The sequence below is a fragment of the Crinia signifera genome, chromosome 19 (genome assembly GCF_055691185.1).
Source record: "Crinia signifera chromosome 19, ASM5569118v1, whole genome shotgun sequence".
Lineage (NCBI taxonomy): Eukaryota > Metazoa > Chordata > Amphibia > Anura > Myobatrachidae > Crinia > Crinia signifera.
The window spans coordinates 3,553,545-3,567,918 of NC_139226.1; the positions used below are offsets into that span (position 1 = coordinate 3,553,545).

Genomic DNA, 14,374 nt, shown 5'->3' on the forward strand with positions numbered 1-14,374 from the left:
ACATTTATGCTATATAACCATCTTGTGACACCTGAGCGTCACACCATCGGCACATTTATGCTATATAATCCATCTTGTGACACCTGAGAGCGTCACACCATCAGCACATTTATGCTATATAACCCATCCTGTGACACCTGAGCGTCACACCATCGGCACATTTATGCTATATAACCATCTTGTGACACCTGAGCGTCACACCATCGGCACATTTATCCTATATAACCCATCCTGTGACACCTGAGCGTCACACCATCGGCACATTTATGCTATATAACCATCTTGTGACACCGGAGCGTCACACCATCAGCACATTTATGCTATATAACCCATCCTGTGACACCTGAGCGTCACACCATCGGCACATTTATGCTATATAACCATCTTGTGACACCTGAGCGTCACACCATCGGCACATTTATGTTATATAATCCATCTTGTGACACCGGAGCGTCACACCATCAGCACATTTATGCTATATAACCATCTTGTGACACCTGAGCGTCACACCATCAGCACATTTATGCTATATAACCATCCTGTGACACCTGAGCGTCACACCATCAGCACATTTATGCTAGATAATCCATCCTGTGACACCTGAGCGTCACACCATCAGCACATTTATGCTATATAACCCATCCTGTGACACCAGAGCGTCACACCATCGGCACATTTATGCTATATAACCATCTTGTGACACCGGAGCGTCACACCATCAGCACATTTATGCTATATAACCATCTTGTGACACCTGAGCGTCACACCATCAGCACATTTATGCTATATAACCCATCTTGTGACACCTGAGCGTCACACCATCAGCACATTTATGCTATATAACCATCTTGTGACACCTGAGAGCGTCACACCATCAGCACATTTATGCTATATAACCATCTTGTGACACCTGAGCGTCACACCATCGGCACATTTATGCTATATAATCCATCTTGTGACACCTGAGAGCGTCACACCATCGGCACATTTATGCTATATACCACCTTGTGACACCGGAGCGTCACACCATCAGCACATTTATGCTATATAACCATCTTGTGACACCTGAGCGTCACACCATCAGCACATTTATGCTATATAATCCATCCTGTGACACCTGAGCGTCACACCATCAGCACATTTATGCTATATAACCATCTTGTGACACCTGAGCGTCACACCATCAGCACATTTATGCTATATAACCATCTTGTGACACCTGAGCGTCACACCATCAGCACATTTATGCTATATAATCCATCCTGTGACACCTGAGCGTCACACCATCAGCACATTTATCCTATATAACCCATCCTGTGACACCGGAGTGTCACACCATCAGCACATTTATGCTATATAACCATCTTGTGACACCTGAGCGTCACACCATCAGCACATTTATGCTACAGTATATAACCATCTTGTGACACCTGAGCGTCACACCATCAGCACATTTATCCTATATAACCACCTTGTGACACCGGAGTGTCACACCATCAGCACATTTATGCTATATAACCATCTTGTGACACCTGAGCGTCACACCATCAGCACATTTATCCTATATAACCACCTTGTGACACCTGAGCGTCACACCATCAGCACATTTATGCTATATAACCATCTTGTGACACCGGAGCGTCACACCATCAGCACATTTATGCTATATAAACCATTATAATAATTGGGCGCTGTGAATACAAATAACCAATGGCATCGCTGCCTTGCGGTAAGACCGTAAGACAGGGCTTGACAAATTTTAAAAAAAATCTAGGAGCCAGGATGAAAATGTAGGAGCCAGAAAAAAAAATAGTGACAGTGTGCGCCAAAAATTAACACCATAATGCCTATTACACATGTCACATACCCACATGCCACAATGCCCATTACACATTATGCCACACACCGAAAAAGCTTTTGCATACTATACCACACACACAATAATGCTCATTATATATACCACACACACCGTAATGCCCATTACCCGGTAAACCAAACACCGTAATGCCCATTACATATACCACACGCCGTAATGCCCATGGCCGGGGGTGTAACTAAAAGAAAGGGTGTCTGGGAGAGAGAGGCAGCATCAGGGAGGGAGAGAAAGAGATGCAGAGAGCAAGAGAGTCAGGGAGAGATAGGGGTAGAAAAAGGAGAGTGAGCAGGAGAGACATTGCCAAGACAGTCAGGTAGGATGGGCGGACATAAAGGTACAGTACAGATTGGGGAAAATGGTTGGAATGAGCACCATATGCTGCATCTATGAATATATGGATGGACTGGGGGCAAAGATGGACAAATGGGCAGGAGTATGGGGGATCACACAGGTGAGGCAGACTGGTACTAGAGGGGGTGCAGGCCACACAGGTGGGGCAGGCTGGCACTTGCAGGGGGTGCAGGCTACACAGTTGGAGCAGGCTGGCACTTGCAAGGGTGGGGGTGCAGGCGGGGGACATATGTATGCTGGTGTTAAGGGCAAAACATTATACACTGAAAGGAGAGGCAGTGTGCATACCCCCCCCCCTTTCCCTATCCCCTTGGGGTTACATACTTTGCCAGAGGTTAACGTGTTTCCAGGGACATACAGGAGGCGCCGAGTTCTTTAGCAGCAGCTGCTGCACTGAAGGGGCCGACAGTGAGCTGCCGCTGGTCCCTTAGGAAGGGGGGGGACCCTGCCCGCGCTGCTGACTTCCTGCAGACGGGACAGGCGCCGCTCCGTGTGCTGCCGCTGGTGGTCCCTTAGGAGGGGGGAGGGTTGGACACCCTGTCCACGCTGCTGACTTCCAGCAGGTGGGGGACGGTGGTGGGCGGGCGCCGCTCCGTGCGCTGCCGCTGGTGGTTCCTTAGGAGGGAGGAGAGGGTTGTCGGACACCCTGTCCGCGCTGCTGACTTCCAGGGGACGGGCACCCGGTATTTGGCTGAGGGGGGAGTGTCCACTACACACGCTGCCGCACAAGAGGCTTACACTGCTGCCGCGCTAGAAGTCTCCTCCCGCTGACAGTGTCACTGTCAGCGGGAGGAGACTTCTAGCGTGGCAGTAGCTATTAACTTGTGCAGGGCGCAGGCAGGGCGGAAATCGGCGGCTTTAAAAGGGGCAGGGCGCAGCGCCCCGCAAAATAAGCCTAGCGGGAACACTAATTACCCATCAGGGTGGGTATACAATTAAAAATGGGGTCTGGGGGGCATTTAACATTGGATGCGACCGATTTTTCAGACCCGATGTCATACAATTAAAATCGTGGGCACCGTGCTAGGAAACAAGTACCGAGATTTCTTACTAAATCTCTCACTTTCTGCTTCTCTCATCCTATTACATTTCATCCTTTATCTCATTGTGTTTTTTTCCGATATTTTATGGGAATTCTGTTTCTCGAGGATATTCCTTATTCTTTGTTTGTGTAATCGAAAAATCAAATAAAAATAATTAAATATAATGTTACCGATAATGACTGCATGAAATGCTGTCCTAGAAACTCTGAGACTGAACAGCTTGTCCTTTTTTTACCGCAGGGCTTTTGAAACACGGGAGCGATCATATGAACACAGTGCCTATGGACACCTAGAACGTGGGACTGCTGGCTTGGAAAGGACACGACACTATGACCAGGATTACTATAGCCCACGTGACCGGACCTTACAACATGAAATATACTATAATTCTCGCCGCAGTCCAAGCCGCTTTGATGCACTTTATCCGCGCTATGAGTCTAGGACTCGGGAGCCAAGGGTGGTGCGGAGGGATATGTACAGAAATTACCTTACCAGGGAGGTACGAGGGAGGCGCCCTGGTCGTAACTACCAGCACAGCAGGAGCCGCTCACCCCATTTATCCCTGTCTAGGAACCAGTCCCTGCAGAGGCTGGCCAGCCAAGCGTCAAGGCCTGCCAGGTCGCCCAGCGGCAGTGGATCCAGGAGTAGATCACCTAGTAGTGACTCCCTCAGCTGCACTAACAGGTAGGTTCCACATCTGCTGCGTTGGGATGATGGTCCGGTTCCATATTTGGTGGATGATATGAAGCCTGATTTTAGTAACTGTTTCCAGATGTGACCTGCTAGTGTAACTAGAGATGGATGAGCTCAATTGTGATCAGGGATTCTGTGATGGCATAGAGAGTAGAAGACCATGAAGGTATCGGAGTATTAGCCATAAATAATTTGGATGGAATGGGTGAGATTGGTGTCGGAGATGGCAATATGACTGAACAGCGTAGATTTGAGAAGAGTTGGGTACGCAGAGTAAGCAGGGTAGGAGTTGTTGGGAAGAGATCTGTGGTGTCAGTTTAATGGAACAACAATGGTAAGAGGAATAGAACATTATATAAGTACAGGTAGCGTAAGATATAAGCCGTGCCAGGTACTTTATAATAAATTGATAATGAATTACCAAATATTAAAATGGGTAGATAGTGTTCAATCTAGCACCCTGCATCTTTTAGCACAGTGCGGTCTGTATCTCTGCTGAAAAACAGACCACACTCTGCTAGAATCAACATATCAAAGAGCGACACCCCAGGCAGGGAAGAGGTTTTGATAGGTGCAGGGTGCCAGAATGAACACAGGGTATAGGACTGTTATTAAAGCATTAGTAATGATACATATTCTAGGTTGAGACTCCCATATCCGGAATGCTTTGGACACACGTGTTTCACTTATCTAAGAGGCTTTATTAAGGCCTTGATGAAGGCCTTTTAGATAGGTGAAACACGTGTCAGACCTTATGCGAATACTGCAAAATTATACAAATACGCAGAAATTGTAAATTAATGTATGTAATGTGCAGGTGATGTGAATAGGGACCCTAAATTTAATTGCCGGTCCAGGAAGGAACTCTTACTAAGGAGATAGATACAAAGACAGTTAATGGCTACTTTCTAAATACAATTGAGTCAAATATACTATCTACTGCAGATAGATTGATGAAACACCACCTATAATAAAGCCTATTATAACTGTAGACTTTTAAATCAGTTTTAAAACACAACATCCTGTGCCCACATTTGGTCCCTGCTAATTGAGAACCTTTATATAATATCTGAAATGACAACAAATGTATCCTAATCAAAGGGACAATAAAGAAAAATGGTACTTGTGTAGTTTCACGGTGCCGCCGCGCGCACACTCTGTGTATGAAACTTGGCAGCTTGCCAGACGCTCTGTTTAACTGTGCGCGTGCCACTCTAGCTGTTCTCAGCTCAGCGCGTGGCTGCTTTCCTTATGTAAGCTACATTATCAGCGTAGCGCTGGGCAGCAGCAGCGCACGCTGCCCAGCGCTGACAGGTCACTGTGGTTCTTGTAGTTCCACAGTAAAAAGCCGTGGGTGGTGCCTGGATTCAGACGCAAAACCGTTTGAATCCAGTCGCCTTGCAAGCCACTAAGAAGCCGGGAGTTTATGGATTCAGACGCATAAGCAGATTTAGCTGGTTCTAGGGGTACACGATTAAAACCTGTCCACAATGCCAATAGTCAACGCAACAGCTGTCGACCTTGTAAATTCCACTATCCACGCCACTATCCACGTCGGCGTGGAGTAGAGAATAAAAAGTGTGGCGAGCCACCGAGCCCGAAGCGTGGCGAGCGGACGCGGACACCTGTGAAGCCCGCGAGGGGATGCGGATACCTGTGAAGGTATCCGCGTCCGCTCGCCACGCTTCGGGCTCGGTGGCTCTCTGCGCTCGCCACACTTTCTATTCTCAACTCCACGCCGACATGGTTAGTGGGGGTATGAAAAGGTCGTAGGACGCGTACCGCCGCCGCTCGCCACGCTTCGGGTTGGCGTGGATAGTGGAATTAACAAGGTCGACAGCTGTTGCGTTGACTAGTGTCATTGTGAACAGCTTTAATAGTGTACGGGGTGTCCAGTTCAGGGAGTGTGGATGTAGACGCATTAGCATCTAAATTGCGTGGGTGTCCAGTTTACGTGCCCCCGTTGTCAGCGGTGTGCACGACTGCCTATTTCACTGTGGAAATACAAGTACCACAGTGACCTGTCAGCACTGGGCAGCGTGCACTGCTGCTGCCCAGCGCTACGCTGATAACGTAGCTTACATAAGGAAAGCAGCCACGTGCTGCGCTGAGAACAGCTAGAGCGGCATGCGCACAGTTAAACAAATCATCTGGCAGGCTGCCAAGTTTCATACACAGAGTGTGCGAGCGGCGGCGCCGTGAAACTACACAAGTACCAGAAAAATAAATATCATAGTAGCAAAACATCCCCCAGGGAGAATAGCCTAGGCTCTGTGACGGAACAGAGTTACATACTAGCAATCTAGCTAGACACGCTCAATAAATAAAACCAGCATCTACTCTTCCTAGACGCAATACAACAAATATAGCGGCATAATAACATGGGCTCTATATTTTAAACACTAGTGTTTGCACGTTTTCTCAACTTAATTATTACTCACTGACACATTTCCCAGGTCACCCGGCAGGTGCACAGGTGTAGTCATTACTCACTGACATTTCCCAGGTCACCCGGCAGGTGCACAGGTGTAGTCATTACTCACTGACACATTTCCCAGGTCAACCAGCAAGTGCACAGGTGTACTCATTACTCACTGATACATATCTCAGGTCATCCGGCAGGTGCACAGGTGTAGTCATTACTCACTGGCACATTTCCCAGGTCATCCGGCAGGTGCACAGGTGTAGTCATTACTCACTGACACATTTCCCAGGTCATCCGGCAGGTGCACAGGTGTAGGCATTACTCACTGGCACATTTCCCAGGTCACCAGCAGGTGCACAGGTGTAGTCATTACTCACTGACACATTTCCCAGGTCACCCAGCAGCTGCACAGGTGTACTTATTACTCACTGACACATTTCCCAGGTCACCCAGCAGCTGCACAGGTGTACTCATTACTCACTGATACATTTCCCAGGTCACCCGGCAGGTGCACAGGTGTAGTCATTACTCACTGACACATTTCCCAGGTCACCCGGCAGCTGCACAGGTGTAGTCATTACTCACTGACACATTTCCCAGGTCATCCGGCAGGTGCACAGGTGTAGGCATTACTCACTGACACATTTCCCAGGTCATCCGGCAGGTGCACAGGTGTAGGCATTACTCACTGACACATTTCCCAGGTCACCCGGCAGGTGCACAGGTGTAGTCATTACTCACTGTCACATTTCCCAGGTCATCCGGCAGGTGCACAGGTGTAGGCATTACTCACTGGCACATTTCCCAGGTCACCCAGCAGGTGCACAGGTGTAGTCATTACTCACTGACACATTTCCCAGGTCACCCAGCAGGTGCACTGATTATTCAGAAACCTTTCTCACTGATGATGATTAAAGATTGTTCATATTAAATGAAGAGTAGGGATCTCAATGGGTTAAGTCTATTTGTGTATTGCAACGTTAAAAAAAATACTGCAGTCCTTGTCTCTAACTTGTAGTGTGTGTGTGTGTGTGTGTGTGTGTGTGTGTGCGCGACTCATGACAAAGTACAAGCGTTTTGTTGTTACAGCCACAACTCCGACAGTGACGGAGGTGCCGCAGACCCAGCTTCTCCCTCCCAGACGCTCTTATCGTCTGATAAACTGAGCAAAAGTTATGGAGTCAAAGTTGAGAATCTTCCCGTTCGCTCATCAGGTATCTACATGTGATCTGTAGTGATGCGTCCTCTGTATGGCCGCGGATCAAAGGGTCAACCGTCTCTAGATCGACAGTGAATAGGTTGACCCTCAAAAGGTCGACAGGCACAATGCTGAAATGGGCAAAAGGTCTAAGGGAAAAGGGAGACGCATGGAAAGTCCAACATGAGTTTTTCACATTTTTGTGTCAATGATGACATCTGTCGACATGGACCCCCACGTAGTGTAGCGAGTGCTTCGCTCATCATGCTCCGGGCACATTAAAGTTCCCAATTGTAGTCACTGATTTACACCCAAAGGGAACATTCAGGAATCTATTGCACAACACAGCAGGTGACAACAATATGTTCCTCGCTTCCCTGCGCTCCGTTCCTGGGTCCTAGCTTCCCCGCACTCCGTTCCCGGGTCCTAGCTTCCCCTGCGCTCCGTTCCTGGGTCCTAGCTTCCCTGCGCTCCGTTCCCGGGTCCTAGCTTCCCCGCGCTCCGTTCCCGGGTCCTAGCTTCCCCGCGCTCCGTTCCCGGGTCCTAGCTTCCCCGCGCTCCGTTCCCGGGTCCTAGCTTCCCCGCGCTCCGTTCCCGGGTCCTAGCTTCCCCGCTCTCCGTTCCCGGGTCCTAGCTTCCCCGCGCTCCGTTCCCGGGTCCTAGCTTCCCCGCGCTCCGTTCCCGGGTCCTAGCTTCCCCGCGCTCCGTTCCCGGGTCCTAGCTTCCCCGCGCTCCGTTCCCGGGTCCTCGCTTCCCCGCGCTCCGTTCCCGGGTCCTAGCTTCCCCGCGCTCCGTTCCCGGGTCCTAGCTTCCCCGCGCTCCGTTCCCGGGTCCTAGCTTCCCCGCGCTCCGTTCCCGGGTCCTCGCTTCCCCGCGCTCCGTTCCCGGGTCCTCGCTTCCCCGCGCTCCGTTCCCGGGTCCTCGCTTCCCCGCGCTCCGTTCCCGGGTCCTCGCTTCCCCGCGCTCCGTTCCCGGGTCCTCGCTTCCCCGCGCTCCGTTCCCGGGTCCTCGCTTCCCCGCGCTCCGTTCCCGGGTCCTCGCTTCCCCGCGCTCCGTTCCCGGGTCCTCGCTTCCCTGTGCATCCATGAGTTCCGACACGAGCAGCTCTGATTGGTTGCCCTGTTCTGGATGTATAACAGATGTTTGTGTGTTGTTTCCAGATGCAAACCTAAAAGACGGCCTTTTTTATGAGTTCAAGAAGTACGGGAAGGTGATGTCAGTGGAGATCCACGGCGTGTCCGAGGAGAGATACGGCCTGGTCTATTTCAGCCAACAATTAGATCGGGAGGAAGCTCTTAATGTCTCCAAAGACAAGCGCTTTCTGGGCATGCAGATTAAAGTGACGGCGTTGGAGGGAGCAGGTATGTTGTCATGTGGAACCTTACTGATATCTGGTGTCCTTACTGTCCATGAGATCTCAGTGACATTGGCAAATCAGCCTACAACACACAATGTCCATTTACTGTACCCGCGGGTGTGCTGTGTGCTGTGTACTGTACCCGCGGGTGTGCTGTGCACTGTACCCGCGGGTGTGCTGTGCACTGTACCCGCGGGTGTGCTGTGCACTGTACCCGCGGGTGTGCTGTGCACTGTACCCGCGGGTGTGCTGTGCACTGTACCCGCGGGTGTGCTGTGCACTGTACCCGCGGGTGTGCTGTGCACTGTATATATATATATATATATATATATATATATATATATTGCTGGAAATGACACCTCTATTCCCTCCTAAAGTATCAGGAGACCACGATATCCAACCATTGGATGACGGAATAGATGAATTTCATCCCAGTGCCTGCAGGACTCTCTTCATTGGTAACCTGGAGAAAACCACCACAAGCTCTGAGCTACGTGATATCTTCCAACAATTTGGAGAGATTGTGGTACGTCTGCCCAGATCCCGTCCCTCCTAGTTATCAGGTGTGGGGGCAGCTATGAGATGCTGGATAACGGCAGGTGGGGGGACTATGTTGGACAGAGCCCGTCCCCCTAGTTATCAGGTGTGGGGGCAGCTATGAGACGCCGGATAACGGCAGGTGGGGGGATTATGTTGGACAGATCCCGTCCCCCCTAGTTATCAGGTGTGGGGGCAGCTATGAGACGCTGGATAACAGCAGGTGGGGGGATTATGTTGGACAGATCCCGTCCCCCCTAGTTATCAGGTGTGGGGGCAGCTATGAGACGCTGGATAACGGCAGGTGGGGGGATTATGTTGGACAGAGCCCGTCCCCCCTAGTTATCAGGTGTGGGGGCAGCTATGAGACGCTGGATAACGGCAGGTGGGGGGATTATGTTGGACAGATCCCGTCCCCCCTAGTTATCAGGTGTGGGGGCAGCTATGAGACGCCGGATAACAGCAGGTGGGGGGATTATGTTGGTCAGATCCCATCCCTCCTAGTTATCAGGTGTGGGGGCAGCTATGAGACGCTGGATAACGTCAGGTGGGGGATTATGTTGGACAGATCCCGTCCCTCCTAGTTATCAGGTGTGGGGACAGCTATGAGATGCTGGATAACGGCAGGTGGGGGGATTATGTTGGACAGATCCCGTCCCCCCCTAGTTATCAGGTGTGGGGGCAGCTATGAGACGCTGGATAACGGCAGGTGGGGGGATTATGTTGGACAGATCCCGTCCCTCCTAGTTATCAGGTGTGGGGGCAGCTATGAGATGCTGGATAACAGCAGGTGGGGGATTATGTTGGACAGATCCCGTCCCCCCGGGTTATCAGGTGTGGGGGCAGCTATGAGACGCTGGATAACAGCAGGTGGGTGGATTATGTTGGACAGATCCCGTCCCCCCGGGTTATCAGGTGTGGGGGCAGCTATGAGACGCTGGATAACAGCAGGTGGGGGGATTATGTTGGACAGATCCCGTCCCCCCGGGTTATCAAGTGTGGGGGCAGCTATGAGACGCTGGATAACAGCAGGTGGGGGGATTATGTTGGACAGATCCCGTCCCCCCGGGTTATCAGGTGTGGGGGCAGCTATGAGACGCTGGATAACAGCAGGTGGGAGGATTATGTTGGTCAGATCCCGTCCCCCCCAGTTATCAGGTGTGTGGGCAGCTACGAGACGCTGGATAACAGCAGGTGGGGGGATTATGTTGGACAGATCCCGTCCCCCCGGGTTATCAGGTGTGGGGGCAGCTATGAGACGCTGGATAACAGCAGGTGGGGGGATTATGTTGGACAGATCCCGTCCCCCCTAGTTATCAGGTGTGGGGGCAGCTATGAGACGCTGGATAACGGCAGGTGGGGGGATTATGTTGGACAGATCCCGTCCCTCCTAGTTATCAGGTGTGGGGGCAGCTATGAGATGCTGGATAACAGCAGGTGGGGGGATTATGTTGGACAGATCCCGTCCCCCCTAGTTATCAGGTGTGGGGGCAGCTATGAGACGCTGGATAACGGCAGGTGGGGGGGATTATGTTGGACAGATCCCATCCCCCCTGGTTATCAGGTGTGGGGGCAGTTTTGAGACGCTGGATAACAGCAGGTGGGGGGAGTATGTTGGACAGAGCCCGTCCCCCCAGTTATCCTAGTTACTCCCCGCAGTCTCTCCCCAGACCTTGCTATTGCCCCTCACTGGATCACCATTGCTCCGGGTGTCCTGTGCCCTCACAGCTGGCTGTGTATTCATACTGCTATTGATCTGACTGTATTCATCTCCTCCGCTGTCCAGGACATAGACATTAAGAAGGTGCATGGCGTTCCTAGATATGCCTTTGTGCAGTACTTCGATATCACCAGCGTCTGTGATGCCATTAGGAAGATGGATCGAACCTATCTGGGGAATAATCGGATAAAGGTATACGGCCAATAGCAAATCAATATTTTTTTTGTAAACAATCAGGCGGCTATCATTGCACAATAATATGTACGTTCTCCCAGCGCTATTCCCTGCGCACTATTACAAAGCGCACATTTACTCATCAATAATACCCTTTTATATAGCAGTAACTGGTTCCTTTATCATCCGTTCTGGGCTGGCGGTCAGTCAGAGGGAGGATTATAGGCTGTAGTGATGTGTAACGTATATACAGCGGTCTAATAGACACCTCTGAGCACTGATCAGTGCTGGCGGTCAGTCAGAAGGAGGATTATAGGCTGTAGTGATGTATAACGTATATACAGCGGTCTAATAGACACCTCTGAGCACTGATCAGCGCTAGCGGTCAGTCAGAGGGAGGATTATAGGCTGTAGTGATGTGTAACGTATATACAGCGGTCTAATAGACATCTCTGAGCACTGATCAGTGCTGGCGGTCAGTCAGAGGGAGGATTATAGGCTGTAGTGATGTGTAACGTATATACAGCGGTCTAATAGACACCTCTGAGCACTGATCAGTGCTGGCGGTCAGTCAGAGGGAGGATTATAGGCTGTAGTGATGTATAACGTGTATACAGCGGTCTAATAGACATCTCTGAGCACTGATCAGCGCTGGCGGTCAGTCAGATGCAGGATTATAGGCTGTAGTGATGTGTAACGTATATACAGCGGTCTAATAGACACCTCTGAGCACTGATCAGTGCTGGCGGTCAGTCAGAAGGAGGATTATAGGCTGTAGTGATGTGTAACGTATATACAGCGGTCTAATAGACACCTCTGAGCACTGATCAGTGCTGGCGGTCAGTCAGAGGGAGGATTATAGACTGTAGTGATGTATAACGTATATACAGCGGTCTAATAGACATCTCTGAGCACTGATCAGTGCTGGCGGTTAGTCAGAAGGAGGATTATAGGCTGTAGTGATGTGTAACGTGTATACAGCGGTCTAATAGACACCTCTGAGCACTGATCAGCGCTGGCGGTCAGTCAGAGGGAGGATTATAGGCTGTAGTGATGTGTAACGTATATACAGCGGTCTAATAGACACCTCTGAGCACTGATCAGTGCTGGCGGTCAGTCAGAGGGAGGATTATAGGCTGTAGTGATGTATAACGTGTATACAGCGGTCTAATAGACATCTCTGAGCACTGATCAGTGCTGGCGGTCAGTCAGAGGGAGGATTATAGGCTGTAGTGATGTATAACGTATATACAGCGGTCTAATAGACACCTCTGAGCACTGATCAGTGCTGGCGGTCAGTCAGAAGGAGGATTATAGGCTGTAGTGATGTGTAACGTATATACAGCAGTCTAATAGACACCTCTGAGCACTGATCAGTGCTGGCGGTCAGTCAGAGGGAGGATTATAGACTGTAGTGATGTATAACGTATATACAGCGGTCTAATAGACATCTCTGAGCACTGATCAGTGCTGGCGGTTAGTCAGAAGGAGGATTATAGGCTGTAGTGATGTATAACGTATATACAGCGGTCTAATAGACACCTGAGCACTGATCAGTGCTGGCGGTCAGTCAGAGGGAGGATTATAGGCTGTAGTGATGTGTAATGTATATACAGCGGTCTAATAGACACCTGAGCACTGATCAGCGCTGGCGGTCAGTCAGAGGGAGGATTATAGGCCGTAGTGATGTGTAACGTATATACAGCGGTCTAATAGACACCTCTGAGCACTGATCAGCGCTGGCGGTCAGTCAGATGCAGGATTATAGGCTGTAGTGATGTGTAAGGTATATACAGCGGTCTAATAGACACCTCTGAGCACTGATCAGTGCTGGCGGTCAGTCAGAGGGAGGATTATAGGCTGTAGTGATGTATAACGTATATACAGCGGTCTAATAGACACCTCTGAGCACTGATCAGTGCTGGCGGTCAGTCAGAGGGAGGATTATAGGCTGTAGTGATGTGTAACGTATATACAGCGGTCTAATAGACACCTCTGAGCACTGATCAGTGCTGGCGGTCAGTCAGAAGGAGGATTATAGGCTGTAGTGATGTGTAACGTATATACAGCAGTCTAATAGACACCTCTGAGCACTGATCAGTGCTGGCGGTCAGTCAGAGGGAGGATTATAGGCTGTAGTGATGTGTAATATATATACAGCGGTCTAATAGACACCTGAGCACTGATCAGCGCTGGCGGTCAGTCAGAAGGAGGATTATAGGCTGCAGTGATGTATAACGTATATACAGCGGTCTAATAGACACCTGAGCACTGATCAGCGCTGGCGGTCAGTCAGAGGGAGGATTATAGGCCGTAGTGATGTGTAACGTATATACAGCGGTCTAATAGACACCTCTGAGCACTGATCAGTGCTGGCGGTCAGTCAGAGGGAGGATTATAGGATGTAGTGATGTATAACGTATATACAGCGGTCTAATAGACACCTGAGCACTGATCAGCGCTGGCGGTCAGTCAGAGGGAGGATTATAGGCCGTAGTGATGTGTAACGTGTATACAGCAGTCTAATAGACACCTCTGAGCACTGATCAGCGCTGGGGGTCAGTCAGAGGGAGGATTATAGGCTGTAGTGATGTGTAACGTATATACAGCGGTCTAATAGACACCTCTGAGCACTGATCAGTGCTGGCGGTCAGTCAGAGGGAGGATTATAGGCCGTAGTGATGTGTAACGTATATACAGCGGTCTAATAGACACCTCTGAGCACTGATCAGCGCTGGCGGTCAGTCAGATGCAGGATTACAGGCTGTAGTGATGTGTAACGTATATACAGCGGTCTAATAGACACCTCTGAGCACTGATCAGCGCTGGCGGTCAGTCAGATGCAGGATTATAGGCTGTAGTGATGTGTAACGTATATACAGCGGTCTAATAGACACCTGAGCACTGATCAGCGCTGGCGGTCAGTCAGAGGGAGGATTATAGACTGTAGTGATGTATAACGTATATACAGCGGTCTAATAGACATCTCTGAGCACTGAT

General features: G+C 50.2%; 1 protein-coding gene across 1 annotated transcript in view; it reads left to right on the top strand.

Annotated features, from left to right (window-relative positions):
* LOC146041946 (uncharacterized) overlaps positions 1 to 14,374 on the top strand; it is a 141,988-nt gene that overhangs the window by 31,281 nt on the left and 96,333 nt on the right. Inside the window, exons 3-7 of the mRNA XM_083161819.1 lie at positions 3,511 to 3,954; positions 7,478 to 7,602; positions 8,747 to 8,947; positions 9,321 to 9,469; positions 11,267 to 11,392. Of these exons, the coding sequence (XP_083017945.1) occupies positions 3,511 to 3,954; positions 7,478 to 7,602; positions 8,747 to 8,947; positions 9,321 to 9,469; positions 11,267 to 11,392 (1,045 nt within the window). The remainder of the gene's footprint in view (positions 1 to 3,510; positions 3,955 to 7,477; positions 7,603 to 8,746; positions 8,948 to 9,320; positions 9,470 to 11,266; positions 11,393 to 14,374) is intronic.